This window comes from Stylophora pistillata, chromosome 4, assembly GCF_964205215.1.
Source record: "Stylophora pistillata chromosome 4, jaStyPist1.2, whole genome shotgun sequence".
Taxonomy (NCBI): domain Eukaryota; kingdom Metazoa; phylum Cnidaria; class Anthozoa; order Scleractinia; family Pocilloporidae; genus Stylophora; species Stylophora pistillata.
The window spans coordinates 33,185,847-33,212,077 of NC_142522.1; the positions used below are offsets into that span (position 1 = coordinate 33,185,847).

General features: G+C 37.9%; 3 protein-coding genes across 9 annotated transcripts in view; all 3 read left to right on the forward strand.

The window, feature by feature from the left end:
- The window catches only part of LOC111324506 (E3 ubiquitin-protein ligase rnf213-alpha), an 82,290-nt gene extending 74,563 nt beyond the window's left edge, over positions 1 to 7,727 (forward strand). For all 3 annotated transcript variants that reach the window (XM_088757403.1, XM_088757405.1, XM_088757404.1), the window contains 4 exons: positions 213 to 413; positions 867 to 956; positions 5,088 to 5,260; positions 6,089 to 7,727. In XM_088757403.1, the coding sequence (XP_088613529.1) occupies positions 213 to 413; positions 867 to 956; positions 5,088 to 5,260; positions 6,089 to 6,257 (633 nt within the window). In that variant the 3' untranslated portion in view covers positions 6,258 to 7,727. The remainder of the gene's footprint in view (positions 1 to 212; positions 414 to 866; positions 957 to 5,087; positions 5,261 to 6,088) is intronic.
- On the forward strand, positions 6,927 to 10,530 carry LOC111324470 (beta-1,3-galactosyltransferase 5-like). Its single transcript, XM_088757995.1, is given in 3 exon segments — positions 6,927 to 7,040; positions 9,227 to 9,893; positions 9,896 to 10,530. Coding segments are annotated over 3 exon segments (900 nt in total). The 3' UTR covers positions 10,015 to 10,530.
- A 2,072-nt stretch (positions 10,531 to 12,602) lies between these two features.
- LOC111324507 (E3 ubiquitin-protein ligase rnf213-alpha) overlaps positions 12,603 to 26,231 on the forward strand; it is a 166,675-nt gene continuing 153,046 nt past the window's right edge. For 4 of the 5 annotated variants that reach the window (XM_088757409.1, XM_088757408.1, XM_088757407.1 and 1 more), the window contains exons 1-6: positions 12,603 to 12,889; positions 14,104 to 14,373; positions 22,062 to 22,431; positions 23,702 to 24,040; positions 24,805 to 25,022; positions 25,428 to 25,720. In XM_088757409.1, coding sequence (XP_088613535.1) covers positions 12,679 to 12,889; positions 14,104 to 14,373; positions 22,062 to 22,431; positions 23,702 to 24,040; positions 24,805 to 25,022; positions 25,428 to 25,720 — 1,701 coding nt within the window. In that variant the 5' untranslated portion in view covers positions 12,603 to 12,678. The remainder of the gene's footprint in view (positions 12,890 to 14,103; positions 14,374 to 22,061; positions 22,432 to 23,701; positions 24,041 to 24,804; positions 25,023 to 25,427; positions 25,721 to 26,231) is intronic. The other variant, XM_022928086.2, reaches the window with a different exon arrangement.

The window sequence follows — 26,231 nt, forward strand, 5'->3', positions numbered from 1 at the left end:
ACCACCATGGCGATTCCGTCAAGGAGGTAGCCAGGCAGGTATTCAGCTCTTATTTACAGGTTGGATATTGAATATGTATCATTTGCACAATCACCGAGTAACAGCCTCATGAGTGTACATGTAGTTAGGAAATTTTTATTTTTATATTTTTTTGATCGTGAAATTAAGCATATATTGTCTTGGACTCAAAAAACAATTGTTTGTCTTGTCAGGTTCCTTTGAGTTCAGCAGTAAGCAGTCAAATTCTAGGCGAGTTTCGCTCATCACTGACAGACGTCTGTGACGTGCTGTCGTCTCTTGACATTGCAATCGGTTTCCTGTCCTCGACCGGTGGATCACCTGAAAAGCTGCTTAATGACTACCTACAACATGTACTACGCATGCCTCAACAAAATAGTCTTCGCAGTCTCAAGGTAGACATTTATTTTAACCGTGCGAATGCAAACGTACTGCTATGAGGGTTAGCTGTTTATGCACAGACCTTTGAGACCCTACGGTAATGTTTCAGATCTCGATTTTTTCGTTACAAAAAGTACGATAAGAAGAAAGATAAAACTTTAAAACACGAAAATGGAGTGAGTGGACAGTTTGGAAATACGGAAAATAGTGTGCCAGTGTCTCATTTTGTGTCTGGAATAGAAAATTGTCTTCCAACTTGAAAAGATCCTAAATATCGTAAATGTGTACGGAATCTGAAATAGACGAGTGCCTATGGCTATTTCTAACGGGTTTTACAATCTGTTTAATTCTGAAGACAGTCTCTAGCCCTATCAAAGTCAACGCGATCACCTTTTCATGTTAGCACATAACGCTGTAATTAATTGTACTCTAAGAACAGCTTGTTTTTGTGCTCTATTTCTGTTTAGGCGCAGCAGTGTTGTCAGTTGCGACACGTTCTCTCCCTCTGGCGGCTTTTGAACTTGGAGAGAGCAAAGATTTTAATCAGGCGGGGGGAGGTAAGGAACTTTATCCTCGGTAATATCACATCAATAATATATTAATCATATAATCATATCTTACTTAATAAGGACGCAATTCGCGCCCTGCACTTTAGAACTAATGAATATTATGCTCACGAAATAGAATAGTTGAGGCTATTTGTTTCCTACAGAGAATGAAGCATAAAAAGTAGCCAAATATGCGGATAAACAAAACGTGCATGAGCGTACAACTTTAAGATTTCAAAGGCCAGGATTCTGTTAATAATAATAATAATAATAATAATTTACATTTCTAAAGCGCTAAAATTATAAAATATTCTAAAGCGCTTTACAACATTATTAACTACAAATATTAAAATGATAAACGACAAAATATCAAAACAAACTGTAAGCCAGCTTGAATAGATGTGTCTTAAGCTTTGACTTAAAAATCGTTACACTTGGACTGTTTCGAATTTCAAGCGGCAGTTCGTTCCACAAAAAAGGTCCAGAACGGGCAAAGGCACGATCACCAAAGGTCTTAAAGTTAGTTCTTGGGACCTTAAGGAGACCCTGATCGCAGGAACGTAGCTGATGACCCTTGACACTGTGTGGCTGCAGATATTCTTTTATGTATAGTGGGCCTTGGTTATTTAAAGCTTTATAAATTAAAAGTAACAACTTAAAATGGACGCGATAAGCCACAGGAAGCCAGTGAAGATTATATAAGGCGGACGAGATGTGGTGAAACTTGGGAATCCTAAAAATTAGTCGAGCAGCGGCGTTAAGCACCTTCTGAAGACGCTCTGTCTGGTACTTGGGTACGCCAAATAAAAGGGAGTTGCAATAGTCTAAATGCGAAGTCACAAATGCGTGAACAAGAGTCTTCGTGGACTCAGGACTGAGGAATTTCCTAATTTGGCGAATTTTATACAATCCATGAAAAGCTTTGCTGCAGATCTTACCAATGTGAATGGACATGGACATATTGGAGTCAAACCAGGAACCCAGGTTTCGAACACTGTTGAGAGGCTGAATGGTAGAATTACCGACTGTGATGGAATCAATTGCGATTTTTGATAATTGATGGCGGGAACCAACAACTAAGAATTCGGTTTTAGAATCGTTAATTAACAGGCGATTATAAATCAACCATGAGCGGACATCCGAAATGCAGGCTTCAAGAGCAGCTATGGCGTGGTCTTGCGAAGATATGTCATTGGGTCTAAACGACAGATAAAGTTGTGTATCATCGGCATATCCGTGAGCAGAGGGGAGATGGTTAGCGATCACGTGATATAGTCGAGATATGTATAATATGAATAAAATAGGACCCATACAGCTGCCTTGTGGGACACCGCAGTTCAAATGAAAATCATCTGATGTTCGATCGTTTATGAGAACACGTTGTTTTCGGCCAGACAGATAAGACGCAAACCATTTATGGGCAGAGCCAATGATTCCAAAATCGCTTTCAAGAACATTAAGGAGAATCTGATGATCGATTGTATCAAAAGCAGCGCTTAGATCCAGTAGCACAAGAAGCGTAATTTCCTGATGGTCCATTGACATAAGAATATCACTTTGAACCTTAAGCAAGGCAGTTTCGGTAGAGTGAAATCTTCTAAACCCTGATTGTAACTTCGGCAGAGGAGCATTGTATTCACAGTGCTTAAACAATTGAGAAAGAACCGCCTTTTCGACGATCTTAGAGATGAATGTTAGATTGCTTACCGGACGGAAGTTTTTATAAGTTAACTCTAGACCGGGTTTCTTTAATAGAGGTTTCACAATTGCAGTTTTCCAATCATCGGGAACATAGGCGTGGCGAATAGACAAATTTACCATGCGAGTAATGGAGGGCGCAAGGACGTCAAGACAAGACTTCACAAGCCATGTAGGGATTGGATCCAGGGAGCATGAGGCATTAGACGATGTACTGATTATATTGCAAACATCTTCCACTGATAACGGCGAAAAACTGTCAAGTTCTACAGCTGGAGCAGCAGTATCAGAATAAGGAGGATTAACTTCAATATCACTGATGGAATCTTTGATGAGTTCAATTTTTTTAACAAAGAATTCCCCAAATTTATTCGCAAGTAGAACTGGGTCATCATGAGGTGGTAGATCATTAACATTAGGACCCTTACAAAGGAATGAAACCAATTTGAACAACTTCCCGGAGTCACCAGCGCACTGACCAATTAAATCTGAGTAATAAGAAGCTCGAGTAGACTTGAGAAGAGCAGAATATCTATTACAGATTTTACGATAAGCAAGCCAATCTGAAGAAAGACCACTTTTAAGAGCTTTCCGCTCAGCCTTGCGACGAATACGTTTAAACTGGAGAACATCAGCGTTAAACCAAGGGATCTTTGCACGAGTAACAAGAGTTTTTGTCTTTATGGGAGCATGTTTATCCAGGATTTCTGTTAAAGTCGAAGAGTACTGCTTGGATAAATCGCCAAGGTTGCTCCAGTGTGTGTCACTGCAAAGTACAGACGAGGTGATGTCCGATTTAAATGCATCAATGTCGATGTTCTTTAACCTGCGATATGACACAGACTTGGTAGAGATTGATGAACTTGGGAAGCGAATAAAACACTCAACAAAAAAATGATCCGAGATGGGTAAGGTGACGTTAATGGGACCCAAAATTAAGTCACTGGTGGATCGAGTGATGATAAGGTCCAAAATATGCCCAGAAATATGCGTGGACATCGTTACGTGTTGTGAGAGGCTGAAGGTTTCCAGCAACTCTTTAAATCTTATAGCACAATTGCTATGCACCAAATCCATGTGAAAGTTGAAATCCCCAGCGATAATAAGAGGTGCAGGACACATGACAATGTTTTCAAGATACGACGAAAACTCATCAAGAAATACCGACGCAGAAGAGTTGGGAGGGCGGTAAACAGCAACAATACGGATAGAGCGATTTGTTGTCTTCAAAATCCATTCGGAAAATTCAAAAGAATTATGTTCCTTCCCGTCCAGAAGTGTGGCATCAAAAGAGTCGCGGAATAAAATGCCTGTACCACCGCCAGATCGATTTGATTGCCGTGGAAAACTCTTGAATAAATAGCCATGACGAGAAAGATCAGCAATGCAGACAGAATCTAAATCGTTTAACCAAGTTTCAGTAAAAATACAGATACCGATATCATTGCCAACAGCATGGTCAATGATTGTTTCCACTTTGTTCCTGATAGAGCGAGCATTACAGATTGCAAAGCGAAGATTATTTGAAGAAAGACTCGATGACAGCAATGATCTCAGAGGCTTCAAAACGGACGGATTGACACCATTAGAGGTGACAAGTTGAATATTTAATGATCTACAATCCCGGCGTGAAGAAGAAATCGGAAGAATATTATGAACAGCATGTTTCCTAGCTTTATCAGCCTTTCCAGCGCGACATCCTCGGTACTTAAAAATACCAAGGGCTTGAAGTAGACATAATGAAGATTGATACAAATAGCTTGGACCGGAAGAGCGCAAGCGAAGAAGATCAGTTCTGGAGTAAAACTTTGTAGCAATTTGGGCTTGACTTGATGGCTTATCGGCAAGCGAAATAGCAGAAGGAGGCGGGTTAGCGCGACCAGTAGAATGATGAGTAAGTGGGCCAGGATTCCTTTCAACGTCCTGACAAATAGTAAGGTCAAGGGACGGCAATAAGAAGCAAACGTAACCGTGTTTGTGCCAGGAAGAAATTGGTCGTCGACGAAGCCCAAATGAACTTAGTCTTCGAAAGTGAAAGGAAGGTCGATCCAGTCCAGCCGCTTGAAATGAAACAGGAGCTGTGTTCAAAGTGCGACCATCGTGTAACCAAACTGATAAAAAATTGACTGAAATCCGAGTAAAATTAAAAATTTTCACAGAACATCAAACGTGGCAGCCATACTTCGGCGCGCATACATTAGAGACCAACCCCAGACTAAAGCTGGGGTTGGTCTCCGATCTCGTTCCCCAGTAGAATTCATTTTGGTACTTTACTCAAGGAATCGTTGCTCATAGCGTTTCTCTCTCTTTCTCTTTCTCCCCAAGGGCTATTGTGTAAAACTAGTGCGACAATTAGAGATACATTTTCGGTTTATCATTCATTGAGAATAGCATAGAACTCCTGGTTGCTTGATTTCTGAACCGTCTTCGTGCTTTACGCAGGATCCGTTCGAACAGATTGCAGACACTTACAAACAGGTCATGCCACAGAGAGAGATGATGAAGTTTAGCAATAGCATGAGGAAAATTGACTCGGATCGATTCGTGCCCGAGGTATTAGAATTAATCTTACTTAACCTCAGAGAAGAAGCGGTACCAGGTGAAGAAGACATGAGGTAAGATTTCTAGATCTCTAATTACAAGAATTGTTTTCTTAAAATTCAAATTTTTTAGTCTTTCAACTAGTCGCGACATGCCTCAAACCTCACTCCTCCTTTCGCTCTGTTGGTATTATCGCGCACCTTCACAAACTGAGCGCCTGGAATTCAAAATGTAGGTTACCTTATAGCAGGTGTTTTGGTTAGGCTGCCCTCAGATTTTTTTTTTCTCTGTGGATATCAAATTCAAACTCGAGGGTGGTTGGAAAGTGAGATGACCAAAAGTTATACCCCTCATTTTTTAATTGCTGTAGAACCAAAAAATGACGTGCAGTTTCGATGGGTCTTCGATGGGAACACATTAGGATGGTCGCGAATTCAAGTAAATCTTGTCGGCTCCCCTGTACAACTCACTACTAATCAACAATTTTTGTACTAAGTTTTTGTCCCTCCTACCTTTAAACACTTTCCGAAATATAGAATTTTTGAGAGTACTGCAATTTTGTCTCGAAAGCCAGTCGGTGTTGCTTGTTGTTCACCGGGTGTTTTTGTCACCTGTTAGAAAGCAGATTAATTAGATGTCGAGGTTAATTTATGTAAACGACTGTAGATTGCATTTTATTATTATTATTATTATTATTATTATTATTATTATTATTATTATTATTTCCGCGCTAAAATAACTAACTCGGGATGTTGGGGGAATTGAAAAGCGTGATAAGGTCTTCCCTTGTTCTTCCAATATCTCGTCTGGGTCATAAAGTGGGAAGGATTGAAGTGCGGTCCATAGCTTAAATGAGGATGTTTATTTGTGATACTGATCTCAGCCGTAATCCCTTCCTTTAGCTTGCAAGACATCATCGAATGGCATCTTGACAACAAGGGACATGAACCAGTTACTGGACTGGAAGAACTACCACCTGACGTGAAGCTGAAGCACGTGATCCACGCATGGCGAACTTCTGTTGAACTGTGGGACAGCTATCTGGACAAGAGGGATGCTGCTTCGGCGTAAACCTGCGGCTATGTGTTTTGTTTCACTTTTTTTTTTCCGTTTTGTTCTATTTACAACGGCCCAAGACTTTACGTGGGATTTTTCTCCTAATCTGAATTTTCCTCCAGTAGTATTTGAAGTTCCCTGTTTGATTGTAGCATGAAGAGAACGATGAACGAAAAAACTTAGCGATAAAGACTGAAATAGCATAAAGTATCTGAACAGGGGGATTGGTCGTTTTATGAAACGATTACCATGTTATCTGTTTTCAGTTGCTTCGATTACGTTTAGGCATTCACAATAAATTTGGCGGCCTTAGACTTCTTAGATTTAAGTTTTCACTAATACAAGTTTTCCCTAGTACAGAGTTTCCTTAATGCATGTTAATAATTCGTTTGATTAGATAGAGAATTTTTTGTAAAAATTAGCGATAACAAAGAACTACCTTCAGGCGAAATATAAAGAAATTAGCAAACGAATGTTATAGTCTAAACATGGATGAAAAATGAATCCAGCATTTACATGTACATGAATAAAAATTACATAACTACAGACAATTCAAAACAATTTTTAAAAAATATCAGAGCTAAAAATAGTTTTATCGCTAGAATGTCGCTTTTTTTCCTCACAATGAAGTTAATTCAAATGAGCCTAAAGCTAGTATATCTCTCGATAAATAGACAGACACAAATGGGCTTCGAGTGGGCATCGAAGTATTACAAGTTCGCGTTTCTTTTAAAGACAGACGATGACGTGTTTGTGAATGTTCCAAGAGATATCTTTTCCTTAAGAGCCCCACTAATGGTACGTTCTGTCCAGACTACTGCTCCGGATTTGGATTAATTTTATCTGGTGATGTTGTCGTTTCATTTGTCGAAACTTTTCCAAAAAAATCACACCTTGGATATGCGCATTCTTAACCAACTTTCATTTTAAATTTTCTCGTTACTAAGTAATAATGTCTTACGTCTTGCACTCTGACCTGCTGTAACTTTTAACTCCCCAAACATGTTTCTTAAAACATTCATAAGGTTAATCTCATTTTAGTTTAATTGGATTGTAACTCGAATTTTTGAAGATTTAGAAAGCCTAACCTACATGAAAAAATAAACAACTCGAGGAATTGTTTTTTAGAATAGAGTCCGATGTGCATTGTTCAGTTTAGCCTGATTTATTATATAGATACTTATGAAATGCCAAGATTTTTCCTTTTACTTAAAAATCATATCTTCATCGCGTGCGATGAAGATACTATTTTTATCTTTCACGTATGAGGATATCGGTATCGCTATAGTTACTAACATGACTTTTTCTTCTTCGTTAGCATTTTGACTTTTGGAACAGAAAAGACAAGTATTATTGTCTTATTTCTCCTTTATAACCTTATATCCGGGTTTCATAACATTTTTGTGATAGGCATTTTGCGATAGGTGACCACTTTGATTGCACCATTTTGCTGTTTCGAAAATGAATAAAAAAAGTTGGGTTTTATGTGGAAATTTCATCAGTATATATGATATAAACAGAACATTACATGGCCGCCTAGGGATAGGAATTTTATCTTCTCGTGCTAAAAACATCTCTAACGAGTGAGCGAAGCGAACAAGTGAGAGATACCTAAATAAAATTCGTCTTTATTAAAAAAAAACCATCCGATAAAATTACATATCTGATGTTACAGTAAAAATATATATTGATGGGAAAAATTACAATGATTAAATCGAATAAAAATGATTAGAAATACATATGGGGTGTTTACACAGCTAGACTATATTTAAAACTGAATTAATCTATTAAAAAAGCTATGTTTGAAACGTTCAGTGTTTATAATGTTTATAATATAGTCTTTGTACCTTGGGAGTAGGCTTTTTAATGGATGGTCATCATGTTTGATGTTATAAAAAAGGCGTCTGTCGCTTTTCTCCAAAAGTTCATATATGTTGTAATTGACCGACGTATAGCGCCTCTTATAGCATCTTTTTAAAAACCTTCGTAGAACAGTAAGTTCGGAAACACTTGCAGCATAACTTAGGGATCAGCACTCGAAGATAAAATTCGTATCCCCGCACGGCCATGTAATATCCTCTGTATCTTAGTATTACTTCAATTTTAAAACTTGCAAGTTTAAGAGTCATACTACAATCATTTTAATGAGGGCAGGATGTGCAGGTCGTTGCCAGAGAGAGTTATGCGCTGGTCAAACATGTGAACAGGGGAAAGTAAAATCTAGGACATGAATCAAAAACCAAGGACACGAGTATAGAAGAAATTATTTTTTCCTTTAAACATATTCCCATATAGGTCCGCTTTTTTATTGACTGGTTGTTTGTTCTTACCATCCATGTTGTGGCAATTTCAACTCCGTTGTCTCTGTCAATGTAGACAATTTAAATAAAATATCAAGTGGATGGCTTCTTTCCCTCTTACAGTTGTATTACTGAAGGATCAAAATCATTCACCTAGTTGCAAACAGCCGTACTATTTTACAAGAAGGGGGGGGGGGGGGTTGGACCGTTGATTGCTCTGGCCCTTGCTTGACATACTTAACGAACAACCACCTTACGCTCTGTTAAATGCGCCTTCGTTTGCTTCTAAAACAAGCACAGCCTCTATAGGTATCTTAATTCTTAAGCACTTTACATTAGCACACTTTTAAATTACCACGAACGTTTCGCTTATCGTTGGTGTGTAACCCTGGTAACCTTATCACTCGAAAATCATTTGCTTTTTTCATTTTTCAGTGAAATAGCCGCAGGAATATTTTTCACCGTCTGTTACCTTTGCGCTTTCACAGGCCATGATTATGGGGACTTCAAAAGAGATTATTCGTTTATTCTTAATTATTTTGGCAATTGGCACAGTCCCATGCGGCATCCAATTCGTTCTCTTCTTTTATCCAGCTCTCCTCTCCTGGCCCCGACCTCTATCCTTTGAATCTACATCGAAAAGGGATCATGGATTGAACGCGTCAATTCAATGGATCACATTAGCACCTCCAATTACATCCGCTAATCTCAAATGGTGAAACTCTAATAATCAAACATAAGACAACGCTAACTACAAACAGAACTTGTTCCAAATATTACTATCTTATCATACTCGTTTCAACAGCTCCCGGACACTGGCAACGAAGAAATCTTATTCGCAAGACTTGGGCCTTCGATAGAGACTCTTTGTCGCGATGGACGACAGTTTTTCTTGTCGGTCAGAGCAGAATACAAGCTGAGTCTGTGGCATTGTCAAAGGAAGATAAAGTGCATGGAGACCTTGTGCGAGCAAACTACTATGATCATTACTGGAATCAGACCTTCAAGATTCAAATGGGCTTCGAGTGGGCATCCAAGTATTGCAAGTTCGCATTTCTTTTAAAGACAGACGATGACGTGTTCGTAAATGTTCCGAGAGTTATCTCCTTCTTGAGAGACCCCACTACACCGAAAGAAAATCTTTACGCAGGCTGTCATTATAGGAGCCCTTGGGTTCTGAGACGGGGTAAATGGAAGGTAACCCGTGAAGAATATAATGGTACGTTCTATCCAGACTTCTGTCCCGGATTTGGATTTATTTTATCTGGTGATGTCGTCGTTTCATTTGTCGAAGCTTTTTCATCGGTGCCACACTTCAGATTGGACAATGTATAAGTGGGTATGCTTGCGAACACATTGGGATAAAAATTACTAACAACAAGGGCTTTGAATTCAGTGAAGGGCCACCTCGATGTAAGCCAAACAACGGCACATTGGTAATGCATGGAATATTAGGAGATTGCCTCATTTAGATGTTTAATAGCAACAGCTATGTGCGATATGTATGAAATGTATGAAGAAGCAAACCAATCGGTTTTAGAGCAGAGTCAGATGTGCGTTTTGCAGTTTAATCTTTTATCTAAGTGTTACTTCAATGTTAAAATTTACAAGTTTAAGGGTCAGCCTACAGCATAGTAATGTGGGCGGGAAGGGCAGCTTGTTACCAGAGAGTTCTGAGCTGGTCAACAATGTGAGTAGCAGAAAATAAAGTAAAATCGAAGACATTATGTCCAAGCTGAAGACACGAGTATATGTGGAATAAATCACGCTTTTCTCTGAATAAATTCCCTCCGGTTCGATTTGTTATTGACTGGCTTTTTATGAGACGATCCAGCCTTCGGGAATTTTAAGTCTGCTTTCTTTGTCAGTGTAAACAATTTGAAATAATTTTTAAGTGAGTGGCTTCTTTTCCTGTTAAAGTCCCTGTGACGCCTTTTTTTTTTAGCATCAAATCATAAAAGTAGAACCATAAAGAAGGTGTTTGGTAAGATTTGTGGGTGATTCTGGTGCTTCTTTGTTATTTTACGTGATGACAAAAGTCCGAAATTGTGGCGGATTTAGGCTTCCGGTATCTCTTTGGCCGTGTTGAAGAGTACTGGTACCTAACTATTTGTGATGTCATGGTGAGTTAGTCCAAGCTTATCAAAGAAGTTAAGTGGACTTGGAATCTATTGCTTACGATCTTTTAAGCAAAAAATAAAATCGATGAAATGTCGTTTCGATGTGTAGTTTAGGCTTGTTCGAATACCGCTGACTCGAACAAATAATATTTCGCTCCACGAGATTCTCATGCTCGAGGACGATCAAAGGCCAGAGGCTATGAAAAGGCGAGAGAGGTGGATTAAATTAGCCGAGACCCTAAACTTTTAGCTTTCAGAAGCTGTTGGATTTTTATGAAAAATAAGCCATAAGTGGACTCCGACTTCGAATTCACGCATATGTTGAATACTGCAATCATTTGCCTATAAGCCGATCCTGTCTAGAAACCGAGACCAAAACTTTTGTTGAAATATTGTAAAGAGGTCCACGCGAGTTGTTAACTGATCTGAGACGAATGGTGAGCTTAAAATGTCAGCAAAACGAGCTGTGTTCGAAGTATCCTATATTGGATCAAACACTTCTGGAGTGGTTTTCGCATTTTCGGGGCAGAAGAAGACAGGATAAAATGCAATGTTGGGAAGCAAAGCCTCAAGCTGATTTCTGTCAGATCGTTTTACTTAGCCGTGGGAACAACTGTTTCTGATTGGCCAGTTGCGGATGTTGTCAAAACAAGTCAAAGCAGTTACTCTTTTATTTATTCTTCATGGGAAAGCTATCAGGGGATAAATTCAGCGGCTAAAGGTGGAGAAATTGTGCAGCAATCCAAAGTGAAACGGACTCGAGAAGAATTTCATGAGGAGATGATGGAGAAATCATCTACAACATGCGGGATTTCGAACGCGCTTAACAGCACAGAAGATGATAAAATTCACACGGAAGAAAATCTGTTATTTACATTTCGCATTGTGTTAAAAATTCTGAAATTTGATTAATTTAAAGACAAAATCTGTTATTTACATTTACATTTCGCGGCGACGTTTCATTCATGACATCTTCAGTTTCCATTATAGTTATAACATAGCTTGTAAATTCGTGCCGCTAAAAAACAAAACAAAAACAAAGACAGAAACAAAAACAAAAACGGTTGCTATAGCCATGTTCTGTTCAGACTACTCAAATGTTTTGTTCCGACTACTAAAATATTTTGTTCAGACTACTAAAAATAACTTCAAGCGAAAAGCACATGTTTTATATACCATAATAGTAACGCAACAAAAAATGTCCTCAGTGGGGTGACCCCGTCATAAGTCCAGTCTCACTGGGGAGCGTGAGGTCCTCCCACTGCGGGTCCGGGCCCGAACAAGCCATTTGCTAAGGGTGATCGTTACAGTTAGGTTTGACTGTATTGAGATCAAATGGTTATCTAAATTATGGAGAATTTAAAAAAATGGAAAAAAGGAATAAAATGACTTTAGTAGTAAAGATAATATGTTGGAAGACTTACACACCTCGCGATTACAGATCACCCAGTTGAATGAAATAGAAGGAAAACATATCTCAAGTAAATGTCATTTTTAAAGAAATACAGTCTACAAACAATGACTAACAAAGTAAGTCAGAGGCGTCTCATCAAATTCCCTCCAAAACTCTGACATAATGAATAAAGATTTTTTTATTTCTGCTGTGAGGTTCCGGCCTTTTTTAATAATACTAGAAGCTGTTTTTTTTTCACCCGTGTTGATAAAGGAGGACAAAAGGTTACCCTGACGCTGGGGTTGACTTTAGAACCAAGCTTTTCTTTGGTCAATATGAATATTTTTACCTCAAAATGCTTTTTCATTCAGATTTTCAACTCAAATTCAACAAAAAAAGGTTTTCTGTAAATCGTCTGTCTGAGAGGAATAAAGAATTTCTACAAAGACCAGAAATGATGCGTTTTTTATGACAGATAGGGTTGGGTGGGTAAAAAGTTTGACAGTCCCGTTCCCAGGGTCTTTCAGTTATTCCCTGTAGTTTCCAGGAATGTACTTCCGTCTTTCCAAGAACAGGCACGGAGACGTAGATATGCAGCTTATTTCATATTTTATGCTTATATAATGTCTCAAACTTGTCGTGAGACGCAAACTATGAGATGTCCTAAATGTAACAAGACTTATTCTGACAGAGACGACATCTTCTGCTCCAAATGTGGTATAGGATTGGAGCCGTATGAAGATACACCATCCAGCGATGTTAGCGAAGTGACGGCAGATGTAAACGACTTGTCGCCGAACTTAGAAGTCGATGACGATTCACGCGTTTCTCGTGGTAAGGAGATCTTGTGTGTCTTTAGTTCTTCACCTACGACCTCCGACAAACACATTTGTTATAGTGTGTTTTAAAAAGCGTTATATTAGTCAGAGTAAGGGAAAACTGCCACTGCAAAATTGTCTGTTCATTCGAATGGATTAATTAGACGTTGAATTAAACTTTCGATTTGTCGACCGGGGAAGTTGAGCAACGCAACCTTTAGTTGTATTTTAGGTATATTATTTCCTTATTAATGGAAGTGAAATTATCAATTTATGGCAGTTGCAGCAGATATATAGAGCAGACAGATAGTTTTCAAGTCTGTAAGATTTGTTTCCATTTGATTTACCTTCTCCTGTGCCGAAATTCACATTCCCTTGCAGGTCCTCTTTAATCTACGATGAAATGATTAAGAGACATTCACTGCTAGAAATATTTATTCATCAGAATTAGAGAAAACAAACAGTGCTTACGAATGGGACTTGTGGCAAGATATGCACCCTAGTAGTCTCCAAAACAATCCGTACTTTATCATGCAAGATCTCCAAATGTCTGAACTTTGTGATTGTGAAAAAGGAGAGTGAGACTGAAGAGAAATTAAACCTCCCTAGTAGAAGCTCCCTCTGGCTCTAGTGTGCCTTGACTCTTAATTTGTTTGCTTTTGCAAATCTGATAAACTTGTTTGTGCTCGGTTAAATTGAGCACCAGCCATGCAGGCCAGTTACTGTATTATGTGATAGTAAATCACTAGACTATCGATTATAGTAGATAATGCTATTGCTATGGAATTGCGATGGAATTAAAAAAATTATTTATAATTAACAGGCAAAACTAAGAGAGGCGCAGTTTAATTAATTATTATTGGAGCCTACAGGATAGAGGAACAATAAGGTTCTTGAGCTATAAACATCATAAATTATTATTACTTTCACTATTCTTATCATTGTTCTTATTATTATTGTTAATTGGATTATATATGTTACCATTTAATTATTGGTGGAATGTTAATCAGTCACTACATTCTTTAATCATCTTTCTCTTGTGGGACAGGGTTCTCATACATATGTAGGATGTGGCACTTCTATTATCATTATGCAACCTCTAGTTCTAAATTGTCCTAGATCAGTGGCCACATGCAGTCTTAGACTGATTAATGAAAACATTACAACAAAAGTTTCAAAGATATTCATCTCAGGAATTATTTACTTGAACTGGTCAATTGCTGTTTGCAGATGAGGGAGAAAAGAAAAGAATAGTGGACAAACAAGAGGAAAAACCAGCAAAACGTAAATCTGTTGAGTACAAAGGTGAGGTTGATCAATGTGCTGCAGGAAATGCATTGCAGACCCCCGTTGTACTGGATCAAGATGGGGATCAAAAAGCAATAGAGCATCCATCTACTGAACTATTAGATAAAACAGAATTCTCACCTAGCAATGCTAAGAGCACACCAAAAAGATCTTCAAGAGACATTTCTGAGACAGAAGAAGATACTGCTACAGGTATTTACCAATTAAGCCAATCAATTGCAGTAGATATTGAATATTGAATAACAATTGTAGCATTTACGGCGACCAAAATCTAAATTCTCAAGTTCAAGGGCGTGTCGCTCCAAAGCGCAGTTAATGAGGTGTTTGGGACTATTTTACTGATCGAAATGACAACCCAAAGTTGACTGTTTGCTCGAAGCTTTATTCTTGAAAGGCAATTGACCACGAACGACAATCAATGACGAAAATAACAATTATTCTGACAGTCAATCAATCTATCGAACGATCGATCGTAAACTGAAACAACAATACAACGAAGTTCTATCAATCCAACGAAAAGCCGTGGAATACATGATCAAAGAATCGCATGTTAAATACTGGCCTCTAAAGTCTATAACGAGATTAACAATGCAAGTGAAACAAAACAAAAGTTTGGAAACAAATTAAAATAGTTTTGATTGCTGATAAACAGCCCATTGTTCTATCTAAATGATGGGCGTTCACTGACTCGCAAATTGGCACGAATTTGGCCTTTAAATCTTAAATCTATACAGATCATTGCAATATTTGTTTGTATATTGTCGCCCGACACTGAAAAGACTGGAGAGGAAAAAAACAAAGTTACATTAAGCCACTCACATATTGGTCCCGCTTGTGCCAGAGGTTGAGAAAACGAAAGGGCGAAAGTTTACCAAGGCTTTTCAAAACTTACAAAGAACTGATTAAAGGGACGCTAAATTTGCCTTTTCTATGCGCGTGGTTACGCTGAAAGGTCCGATTACAAAACCAATAGAAATACAGAAAAACAGATAAGCATTGTAACTATGTGGCTATCTAAGATCATTTTGAAATTAGTGAACCAATCAATAATCAATCAAAAAATGAGCCTTCTGGCTAATGTCCTTAACAACAATGGTTAGAAATCTGGTCAAAATTTCCAAATATCTTAACTGGGTTAAAGGGTGGTTAAGCTGATATCAAAATAACAAGATTACCTTTCATGAGCAGCCACACTGAAATGGGTTATGAACTGGGTGAACTCAATTGACATGATGAGGTAAAAAGACAAATTATAATTATGGCAGACTTTAAAGGGCTACATTCTTATTTTCTCGCTTCCCTTTCTTCATTTCCTATTTCTTTTCTCTACATTTACAGGAAGCAGTCCCTCTTGTATTGTGTACTATGTCCGATGCTTTCAATAAGCATTGACGGCCGACAGCCGAAGAAAAGCGTCGGCTACTTCGCTCAGAGAAGTCGGCTACATTTTCCCTAAATATTAATAATTAAAAAAGATTCTTTGAAAACTAAATTAAAATTCATTTTGATGGGCTTTTATGAACATTTTACCTCAATTTCAAAATTAAATAATTATCTAAAGATCGGATGCAACTCGTTGGTCACGGCACTCTACTTGTTTTGGGATGGTGTTAGGACGCAAGAGGTTTACAAAAAATTGAACTGCGTGCGAAGTATGTAATTGTATGCAATCTAATTACCGTAATTTGTTTATCATGTTCAGGAGTTCATTGTGGCCTGATAAATCAAACCTTGAATGAAAGCTGTATTTTCATGAATGACAACCATAATTGCATGTTTCATGGTATTACAAAAAGAACAGAACGAAAACAAATCGGATGCTAATTTAAGCGTTTTATCATTTTTTTCCACTCGCATTTGAAGTCTAAGTTAAAAGCTGCAGCTAATTGATCTCATCACAGTTTCTGGCGCCTGTCTGATAGGTGTCCTGGTGGGTAGGCAGAGAAGCTTGGAGTGTTTTTTACCCGCGAACTGTTTATGGGTTCGTAGGAAAAAAACAAAGACAAAATAATGGATGAAAGATTAAAAATGCATCTGGACGCTTTCTTATGGGTAGTAAGTGATCCTGTTTAGCTCCATAATGTTTTTAGTGACAATGACTTTAAACTTCCAGGAAATGCATGCAAGCTTCCATTTTCAGCTTATTAAGGCTGGATTTTATTAGTGATGGAGTCGTAGTCGGAGTCGTAAGAGCTCTTATGACCTAGTGAAAATTGAAAAACGGAGTTGTAAGCAGAGTCATAAGCTCGACGGAATCGGAGTTGGAAGAATCAGAATGTTCCCATTTTGTCTGATTCTGCTTATGACTCAATTGCTTACAATCTTGTGAAAACTGCATTGTCAGAGTCGGAAGAGGAAGTGGAAGAATAAACCGATCACGATACTCGATTCCAGGCCCGCGAAAGTACAAATTTTGGCACCAAAGACAGTATGGCAGACGAAGAGCAGCTTTGGCTCTTATTAATCATTAGTTTGTGCAGGCAGAGACAATGCAGGAATAATATCGTTCGAAAAAGAAAGCAGTTTTGGGTTCGTGATATCTATTGACGTCGAGCAGCCTTGGAAGAGTATGCTAACCTCGTCAGCAAACTACGACTTGGTGATCGTCAATTGTACTTTCGGTAGGTTCAGTTCGAGTATTTTAACTTTAATTTCGTAATTTAACCGTCAAGCTCACGCATTTAAATTTATTACGGCTATTTGTGCATTTTGGAAAGATGGAATTGAGGATTGTGATTGGTTTATTCTTCCACTTCCGCTTCTGACTCCGACAATGCAGTTTTCACTAGATCGTAAACAATGGAGTCATAGTCAGAATCGGCATTCTGCTTCCGACTCCATCGGTTTGATTTTCACTTGATCATATCACTCCACGCTTCTGATTACAACTCTGACTACGACTCCGTCGCAAGTGAAAACCAGCCTTTAGTACTGTAAAAATAAAAAAAAATGTTGCTGTTGATAGGGAGTTTTCCTTTATCTTTTGCACTCAATTTGGTCTCCAGAACTCCAGAAATGGCATTTCAGAGCTTCCATGCAGATGTCAAAATTTTGTGAGGGGGCATGCCCCCAGACCCCCCTAGATTAAGGGACCTGATGGCCCCTTGTAGGTACAGTTGGTTACTCTCACTAACCAGCTGCCTACTTGAAATTTTATTGAAACCCCTGTATGTCATACGCAAATTTCCAAGACATTGAAATTGTCAGCGGATAGTTCTACATGTTGAAAAGGAAAAACATGGCACTTAACCTAAGAAATTGGGGAACTTTGCTGGGCTGGTCATCATTTAAGGATCCAAAGATGCGTTCTGTTTTGTAGTGAACTTCAGGCGAGTATAAGTTTATTGCTGTGGCAGCTGATTTCTGCAGTAAGATTTAGGTAGGCCTTTGCAATGTGATACTGGTAAAAGTAAATAAAGGATTTTCAAGGATTTTCTTTGTTGTTCTTAATGCAGAAGCAGAGTACTTATTTTGAAATTGTGACAGCTAGTGAAATTTTAATGAATAAAGGCTGATAGTTACCTAAAGAAACTGTTTGGGGCTGCGTCGGTGGGGGCTCAGATGAAGGGCTAACGCTCGAACATCAGCTTTTTTAATCATAACGGTGGCCAATTTACCATTTCAACTTTGTCGATATATTCAAATTATATAGTGAAATATTACTTCGCTGAAGGATATTAAATACATTTGTCTGGCAACAAGTTGAATTCTTAGATCACCATTTACACTAACAGTTAGTAAAAACTTTTAAAGTTTTGTGGATTGTGTTCAGTGCTCCAAAGTTACCATGTAGGTGCATTTACTAGATCTACTCAGAAGGTACTGTGAGCACTTTTCAGTTGTTCTGGTGCAGTTTAGCCCCACTTTCAGGTTAGTGTGGCTTTGTGTTTTCAGTCTCCAGTTCAGTGGCAGAGTAAAATTTAGTTACTATTTTGAAAACCAAACATGTGAGGAGTCAAAGAATTCAAGTGATTTTTACTTGTTTGGAAGTCAGGTGATGTTTGTAATACTGACTTTAAGCCATGAAGTTAACATTTGATTAAACAATATGGCAGAAACTTTCCTTGAAAAAAGACAGGAAGAATGGTGAGGACTGAGTCTTTCCCACATTTAAATAACTAGTAGACGAAGAGTTTGATGATTAAGTTAAATATACTTTCCTCGGTGAATCTTTCACTTAAAGTGTTGGAAAGCGGACTTTGTGGAGTTGTTAGTACAATTTTTATCTAAGCTTAAATTGGAACTTTGAGACTTAACTTACACTTCTGGACAAAGACATTTTTCACCTGACCTTGGCATTGTTTTTTTAAAATTCCTTGCATCCTCAAATGGGCTTTTCCTAAGCATAATCAACAAACAGGCAAAAAAAAGCAGTGTATCCATAATATACAGTATTACTGCCCTAAAATTTTCAAAGGATTGTAGAAAAACAAGGGTAGGAGTTACTTTCAAGACCAATTTTGTACATAAATGATTTGAACAGCTTGTGTGGCTTAGGGAGCCTGCTGACATTAGCCCGTCAATTGACTGCATGCTTTGCAAGTTAATTGAGAGATCATCTCTGTTCCAGACCTCATCACTTTCCCCTCGGTTCTGACCGTTGCTGTTGAGTGCTGCTGACTTTTGGTCAATCTGAGAAATCAATGATGGTTTAAGAAAATTACCAGGAATCCTGCCAAGCAAATGGCTTAGAGAAATTATTTTGGAATGAAATTTGAGTTCTTTCAAGCACTCAATCTGTTATAAATTTTCTCCACTTCTGACAAAAAGAAAACCTTTTGTTCCACATCTGTTATGCTTTTTAGTATTGGAAAATGTACCCTTAGAACATATCACACACAGACTGTGATAACTGACACAATTCCCAAGAAAGCCAATGCACAGCACTGATAAGAGACCACTTAAGCCTGGGATAAACTATTTATTATCCTTGAAACATTTTCTGTGGTAACTGTTAACCCAGTTCCAGCTCAATGAACAGCCAAAAAAAGCAGCCACATCATTTTCAGTAACAGGGTTGACCTTAATTAATAAGAAGTAACCCAGTTAACTCTCTGACTGTAGCTGAAAAGAAGAATTTAGAATTTTACAGTTTTTTGGTATTTAAAAGGAGCCATCTCTAATTAGCCCATGACTTAATCACCAAAATCTGAATCAAGCCAGCTACTTAAGATTCATATCAAGTAAGTATTCCTCTTGTTATGACGAAACTGACTGTCTGCTAGCTGACTTATATAATTTGCATGGAATCTGAAATCTGACATAAATAAATAATTTGATGCCTGCTTTTGCTTGACATTTGTAAGCTGTGATGTTCACCGTTTCTGTGGTATCATTTTACCATTTCCATGAGTAACTCACTCTGACAGGTAAAGGCCAGGCAGCACTACTCTAAAAATTGGCTTCTAAATTACTAGGGGTCATGCATTATCTTAAAGGTTGGGCAGATTATGACTAGACACATGTATTCACAACCACATTGTTGAAAGCAGCAAATTTGAATTTAAATTCCAAATTAAAAAAGAATATGACAAGAATATAAACTTACAAGGGTTCGATCATGAAAGTAATTTTTTTGATAGCTAGAGGTCCCTATTTCAGCTTTCACTCACAGGCTTTTTATTATGTAAATGAATTATCTCACTTTTGCCCGCAATGAAGGAGATTTGGAAGAGGAAAGATCCTATACTTTTTGCACTCAAAAGTCCAAAATTTGGTTTGTTTAAGGATGAGGGTAATTTTTGACAACAAGTTTTAGTAAACCTCATTACCTTCTAAATCTTAATATGGAACTTGTATAATCATGTTAACTGAATCTTTTCTGAGAGAGAATTTGTGACTATACAGAAGATGGTTAATGAACCATTTGTAACATTAAATTGAATATATACAGTCCAATATCGTCGGATTAGAAGTAGTCGTGGAAAGGATTGTTATCGTTAATAGTGACTTATGTTTCAAAAACTTTTGCGCAGTGATCACTATGATGTGAATAAGAGTTACTTTGTCAGACAAGTGTCATAAGTCTGGCCCGAGAAATTTGATTGCATGGTCATATTTTCTGCCATTTTATTGGCTGTGAGACATTAAAGTAGCATCATACTTAAGTTAATCATTATTGGTAAGTTTCTATTCAGGAGGGGTTTTTGTTTGGTCTGTTTTTCTGATGGTGTTAATGTTGTGAATATATTAAGTTGTTTACATGTTGATGGTAGTTCACATCTGTTAATAGGAGTCGTATATATTTGTATATTTAACGCAGTAAGCAAGCTTTACAAGGTCAGTCGTTTAAGTAAGGCATCGACTTGACTCTAATGATAACATCCACACAGGTTGTCAAGACGTCAGTAACTTAACCACCATTCACAGTCCATTTTAGAACTACTCTCATGGGAATGATCAGACTATCAAGACAATGGTTCAAGCTACTGTTCTGAACCGAAGAAGACAAAACAAAACTATGGAAAACCACTAGCAAAAATATGTATCATTCTTTTTTTTTTTATTAAAAAAATAACTCTACCTTAGCGTATTCGAGTAGTATGTTGCACGCACCAATCAGATCGCCGCACTTGGGTATGTATCTCGCGCCAATCAGATCAGCGCAGTAGGGTATGTATCTCGCACCAATCAGATCGCCATTTTAGGGTATGTAACTCGCACTAATCATATCACAGCATTGGGGTATGCTTGCACCAATTGTAGCGTCACAGTATCGTCCCTCGGGCCAATCTTGTCATTAAATTAAGGTACCACAATATATATGTTGCGATGGAATTAAACCAACATTGACACACACCAAGAATGAGATGAACAAAGAATTGTCAGCACATCTGCTCAGAGTAATGGTTTATGTCGTTCGCGAGGAATTCGTTGCTATGATCAGTTGGGGTAGAAAGGTCGTCAGGGAATATTTTTAGCATTTTGAAGTTAAAACGCATTTTGTTTACCGCTCCTTCACTTACAATATATACGCCTTCAGCTAAGGTCCAGCGCGAAATTATCAAGCGTTTGTTTCGGAAGGGCGATTTTTGCTGAATCAGGTAAAAATTGTGCTAGACATTTGCATAAAGCATATTCAATTGATAATTTTTTTATTTTTGCCTTTTAATTGCTCTTTTTGCCAAGGTTGAAAAGATCAGCCGGTTATATTTACTTTCTGCGTCGACTACAGAAATATCCGTTTCTGTGCATTAAATAGTTCTCCCACTTTCAACCAATCAAATACGTTTTTGGCTACCCTGGAATTCACCCCATCACGTGTCAATTCCTCGCTAACAACCTGCATTTTATCACGTATTCTACATGCACAGGTCAAAGTCAAAGTCCAGATAGGCAACAACCAAATAAGGAGCGCCCATGAAATATTTTGAAATATGATACTTTTCTCTTCGTTCGGTGTATTTTTACTTGTTCGAAGAAAAGAGACTGCAAAGTATCTTCGGTTAGTTTCGGTTTGCCTTTTGTAGCAAAATTATGCGGAAGATAAATTGGGAGGTTTTTTCCCTCTCCATTGAACGATATTTCTTTGAGATTCTTTGAAAGTAAATGCTCTTTTTCTTTTAAAAATGGAAGCATCTTATACTTAACGTCCCAATTCAAATCACCCATCCGAGAAAAATAACAATTGCATGCGTAGCATGGCTATGTTTCTTATTTTTTGCTGTTTTTTCGTCATTAAATGTCTATAATGGTACTGTGATTGAAGCTGTAATAAAGAACGCGGAAAGAAAAAATAGCAGCAAAAAACGAGAAGGGGATATCAAATCATAGTGTGAGGGAGTTTTGGAGGAAATGCTGCCGTTATATTATTTATAACTTTATTGAATTTAATCATTGAAAACACTGACTGTCGGCATGTTTTATTTTCCACATGAAAGCTGGTGATGAAACCGAGAAAGTTGGTAATGACAAAACCACTAATGAATCAGAGTCTCTTTTAAAATCTGCACCCTCTCCTGATCACGATGGTGAAACTGAGGAAAGATCTGTTGGGCTCACAAATGGTGATGCAACTCCTACCATCATCAATGCGTCTGATATGTCTCAGCCCAATGAAAAGGATGATGGCCAACCCAAGGTTGATGAGGACCATGGAAACAGTGAAAGTGACGCCGATACAGAAAAAAAAGCTGCAGGAACACACAAAACATCAAAAACTGATCACAAAAGTACTTCACAGAAACGGAAGGATGGAAAGAAAAATAGAAAAACTCGTAGGGAAGCAGTGCAAAAACAACAGGCATTGATGTACATTAATTAATTTTTTGTTACTATTATTATTTTGTAGATGATACCAATTGAAGCGCGTTTTTCATACTTTCCTATCTTGTTTTTGTCCCATCAAAACCAACCAGACTGTTTATTCATGTTTTCCCTACTCAGAAGGTCCGGTTTACTATGACTATACATAATGTTAACAATGGCCCCTATTAGCGAACGTGAGGATTTGTAGATGATAGATTGTCCCAGCAGTTGAATTGAACTACTTTTATCAGCTGGGATGGTTTTGAGTGAAGTGTCAGACGTCAGAATTTTGAACATCACTAGGTTGACTTTGTTTTGGTTAAAGTGTTCAGAAACTTAAAAGACTTTTGCATCTTGTTTTCCGCTTCCACAAAATAGAAGCTTTTGCTATAATGGGAGTGGTAGAAAGTGGGAGACTTGCTTGAGCTGGAATCGTAGATTGGAGATAAAAAGGACATAGTTAAGGTGTAACAATACGAGCACTGAAACGAAAGATCAAAATCTTTCAAGAAACCATGAGCTCTGGTTCTTACTTAATATTTTTCGCAAACTGAACTATCGTTCCTCTGACTCTTCACAATCATGATTTTAATGAAAGAAATCATATGGCGACCTGCGGATGAATTTTAAGCAAAGAAATGATCCTGGCAGGTGAGCTCCAATTTAAGCAATTGCCGAAAAGAAGCCTATTAAATACTCAGGCTTCAACAGAATTCGAACCAGTGCCCCTCAGATGTCAGTTGAGCGGTACTACTAATTTAGCTACAAAGCCGCATGTTGGGAGCGAGGTAAACTTTAGAGGAGTTTACGTTGCTGTGGAGGAATTTATTTACAACTTCACTGAGATTCAAGTGAAGAGGTTTTCCTCACAGCAGTGAGCTGCAACATTAGTTGGTACAGTCTGAAGAAAATTCAGGCTTTGACGAAATGCAAACTTGTACCCTAAAGATACTTGTTTGGCACCACTACAAACTGAGCTAAAGGCCACTCACTGGGAGTGAGGCAAATTTTTGTTTATCCAAAGAATATTTTATTATGGAAAATCTCTTTTAAACAGCTTCACTTTTCAAGTAAGTTACCTGGTTCATTCCTTTTTATCCTAGCATGCAATCAGGTAACAGTAGAATCCTGAGAAATGTGCTAATGGCTAGCCTGCTTGAGAAAACTCTTTCAGCCTGCATCTATTTACTATATACCAGCTTCATAAACTCATAAAAAGAGCACTGGTTTTTAATTTATATGAGTAACAAAGGGAATTTAATTCTATTCATAGGAAACGCGAAGGTGTAGTGGATAACCAAAGGCCAGAAGACCAGAAGAATGTATACATCAGACAAAACCAACTTGACAACAATCCTAAATCTGATATAAAGAAAAACAGTGACCATGAAACAAGTTCTTTTGAGGATGTTATGGGAAATGGTGAAAAAGAAAACAAAGGAAAGGAATATTTTCCAAGTTACAAGGGAAAGAAAATGACTGTTGTTTTTCATGCTGTACTTGCACCACATTTTAAATTTGAGAAGAGTCAAGGTGACAGACTCTACATGAGATTTGGTGGAGCTGCTCTTGGAGACTTTCAGGAAGATGTTGTAGAAGTGTTTCCGGAAAGGTAAACCTATGTGAATAGTTTCAGGGTAGTGAAAACAATATAATGATCTCTTGATTATGTGCAATAAGAATTTTTTTTGCACAACTTTTTATTTGAGGACACGTTTTTCAAATAACAATTGTAAAATTTGTATATTGGATTATATGAGAGCTGAATAATGTTATAGTTACAAGCAATATATTCTGGGCCTAATGTACTAATACACTGCAATGATCCTTTCCATTTCAACCTTAGATCTATTTAGGAGCTAGGATGCTGTGTTTTTGATAATAACCTTTCTTTTCTCTTGAACTGTACAACTGAAGAGGTCTGTGGACGAAACTGGTTTTGCAGTAGGCCTGTTTTAAAGTGCGTTGAAAGTTCAGTTTGTTTTCAATATGTACATGGAATGAAATACAGCAAATTCTATATGACGAATTTGGGGGATAATACTTTGCTTCAAGTGTTTGAAGTAAAATGTCATTTTTGACCATTTTTAGTTCAGGGAGGGTTTAGATGAGCTTTGCAGCTGCTCCATTTCTCAGCTAACAGACTAAAGCATTTCGATATTACATTATTTGAAGCATGCACTCCTCGAACAGTTTTATTTCAATATAAGTTAATTATTAACGCGAGAGGACTTTGGGCCTTTCCTGATTGAGTCTATGAATGTTCAAACAAACTTGAGATTTGTCTCTTGTAAATGACGTTAAGGACTAGCAATGTTGTACTCTACCATTTATGGTTCCAGTTGTACGTACTGAGTGAGTAATTTGGATTTATAGATACCTTGTTGATGGTTTTATCCTGGTGAAAGCAGAGCTCTCGGTACCACACATTATTCTTGCTCGCAATGTTCCCTACAAGTATATTGTGTTCAAAGCAAAAAGAAAAGATTCAAAGGAGAAGGAAAAGGAAAAGTATTTGTGGGACTACTTACTTGACCTGGGACCTTCGAAGAACCGATGTCTTCAAGTTCCGCGGGACAGATGTCATGAGGGAGGTACTGTTCATATTTTTTCAATAACCCGCACTGCCGGGCGTATTTAAGGCTAACGACCGCCCATTACTTCGCGAAATGCGTGATCGTCATCTCGAGTTCTCACGTCAGAAGAAGATTGAGAAAATAATAAATTTCTACTCTGGGGGTCAGTGAGGGAGGAGGAGCGATGGCCTTTCCGTACCCGCTTTCTCCCGACTTTTATGAGTCATACGAGAATCAAACATCGTACATGGTGCGATAGTCTATAAGAACTCATTCAATTAGTTCGTAACATCAACTTGCCTTCTCAAAATACAAGCTGGTAATACAGGTATACTTTTTCACTCGTCAACTTATAATTGTGTAGAACCATTGCTAAATGAAAGTAAGGCTCTTGATTACTGCTTTGCATTCACTCTTGATTAGCGGTGTGGCACCAATACGATGACACTATTTTCAGTTCACCGAGTTGGGGGCAAAGTATTCGTAGCAAGCTGCCATTTGTAAAAGGCATGGATTCCACCGAGGGAAGAAACATAGCAACTCGAGTCATGTTGCCTAAGTGGGAGGGTTTTACAGTGGATGACGTGGAGGAGAATATTACTGCTTGGAAAGCTGTTCAGACAGTTAATGATATAGCTTACTGCTTCACTCAAACCGAGGCTGTGGAAAGTGGGCACACGACAAAAAATGTTCCACATCGTTATGATTTTCAACAGGTAATATTCAATGTGTTGCAAAATGCTGATTGGAGTATTTGTTCTCAAAACGCTTTACAAGATTTATGTGCAGAGGTTGGGGAAAAAGAAATTTTAATTTTTGGGTGAATGTTTTTCCTAGTTCAGGCCGAGGTTTAGTACAAGTTTGAAATTTTCACGAAACCCATCAAATCGATACTCGTGAAGCAGGGATATCATTATAATTTTTTTTACTGATGTTAGAGCAAAATTTTACGTTTAAATGACGAGGAGAATTTATTGATGGATTATAGCTCTTCAGCAATTACCGTAAGATTATTCTAAACAACCGTTTTGTATGTAGCTGACAAAAGGAAGGAATTTAGTTATGCTGCACGTAACGCCTTAGAGGGGCAAAGGGTGCCGTTGTAAGGCACGAACAATTTTCAAACCACTTTTGCAATTTTTTAGTTGATGGAATGCCGGGGGCATCTGGCAGAAATTTTTGGTGGAAACCGTTAGAATGGTATTGCTTCCAATACACAAACTGAGA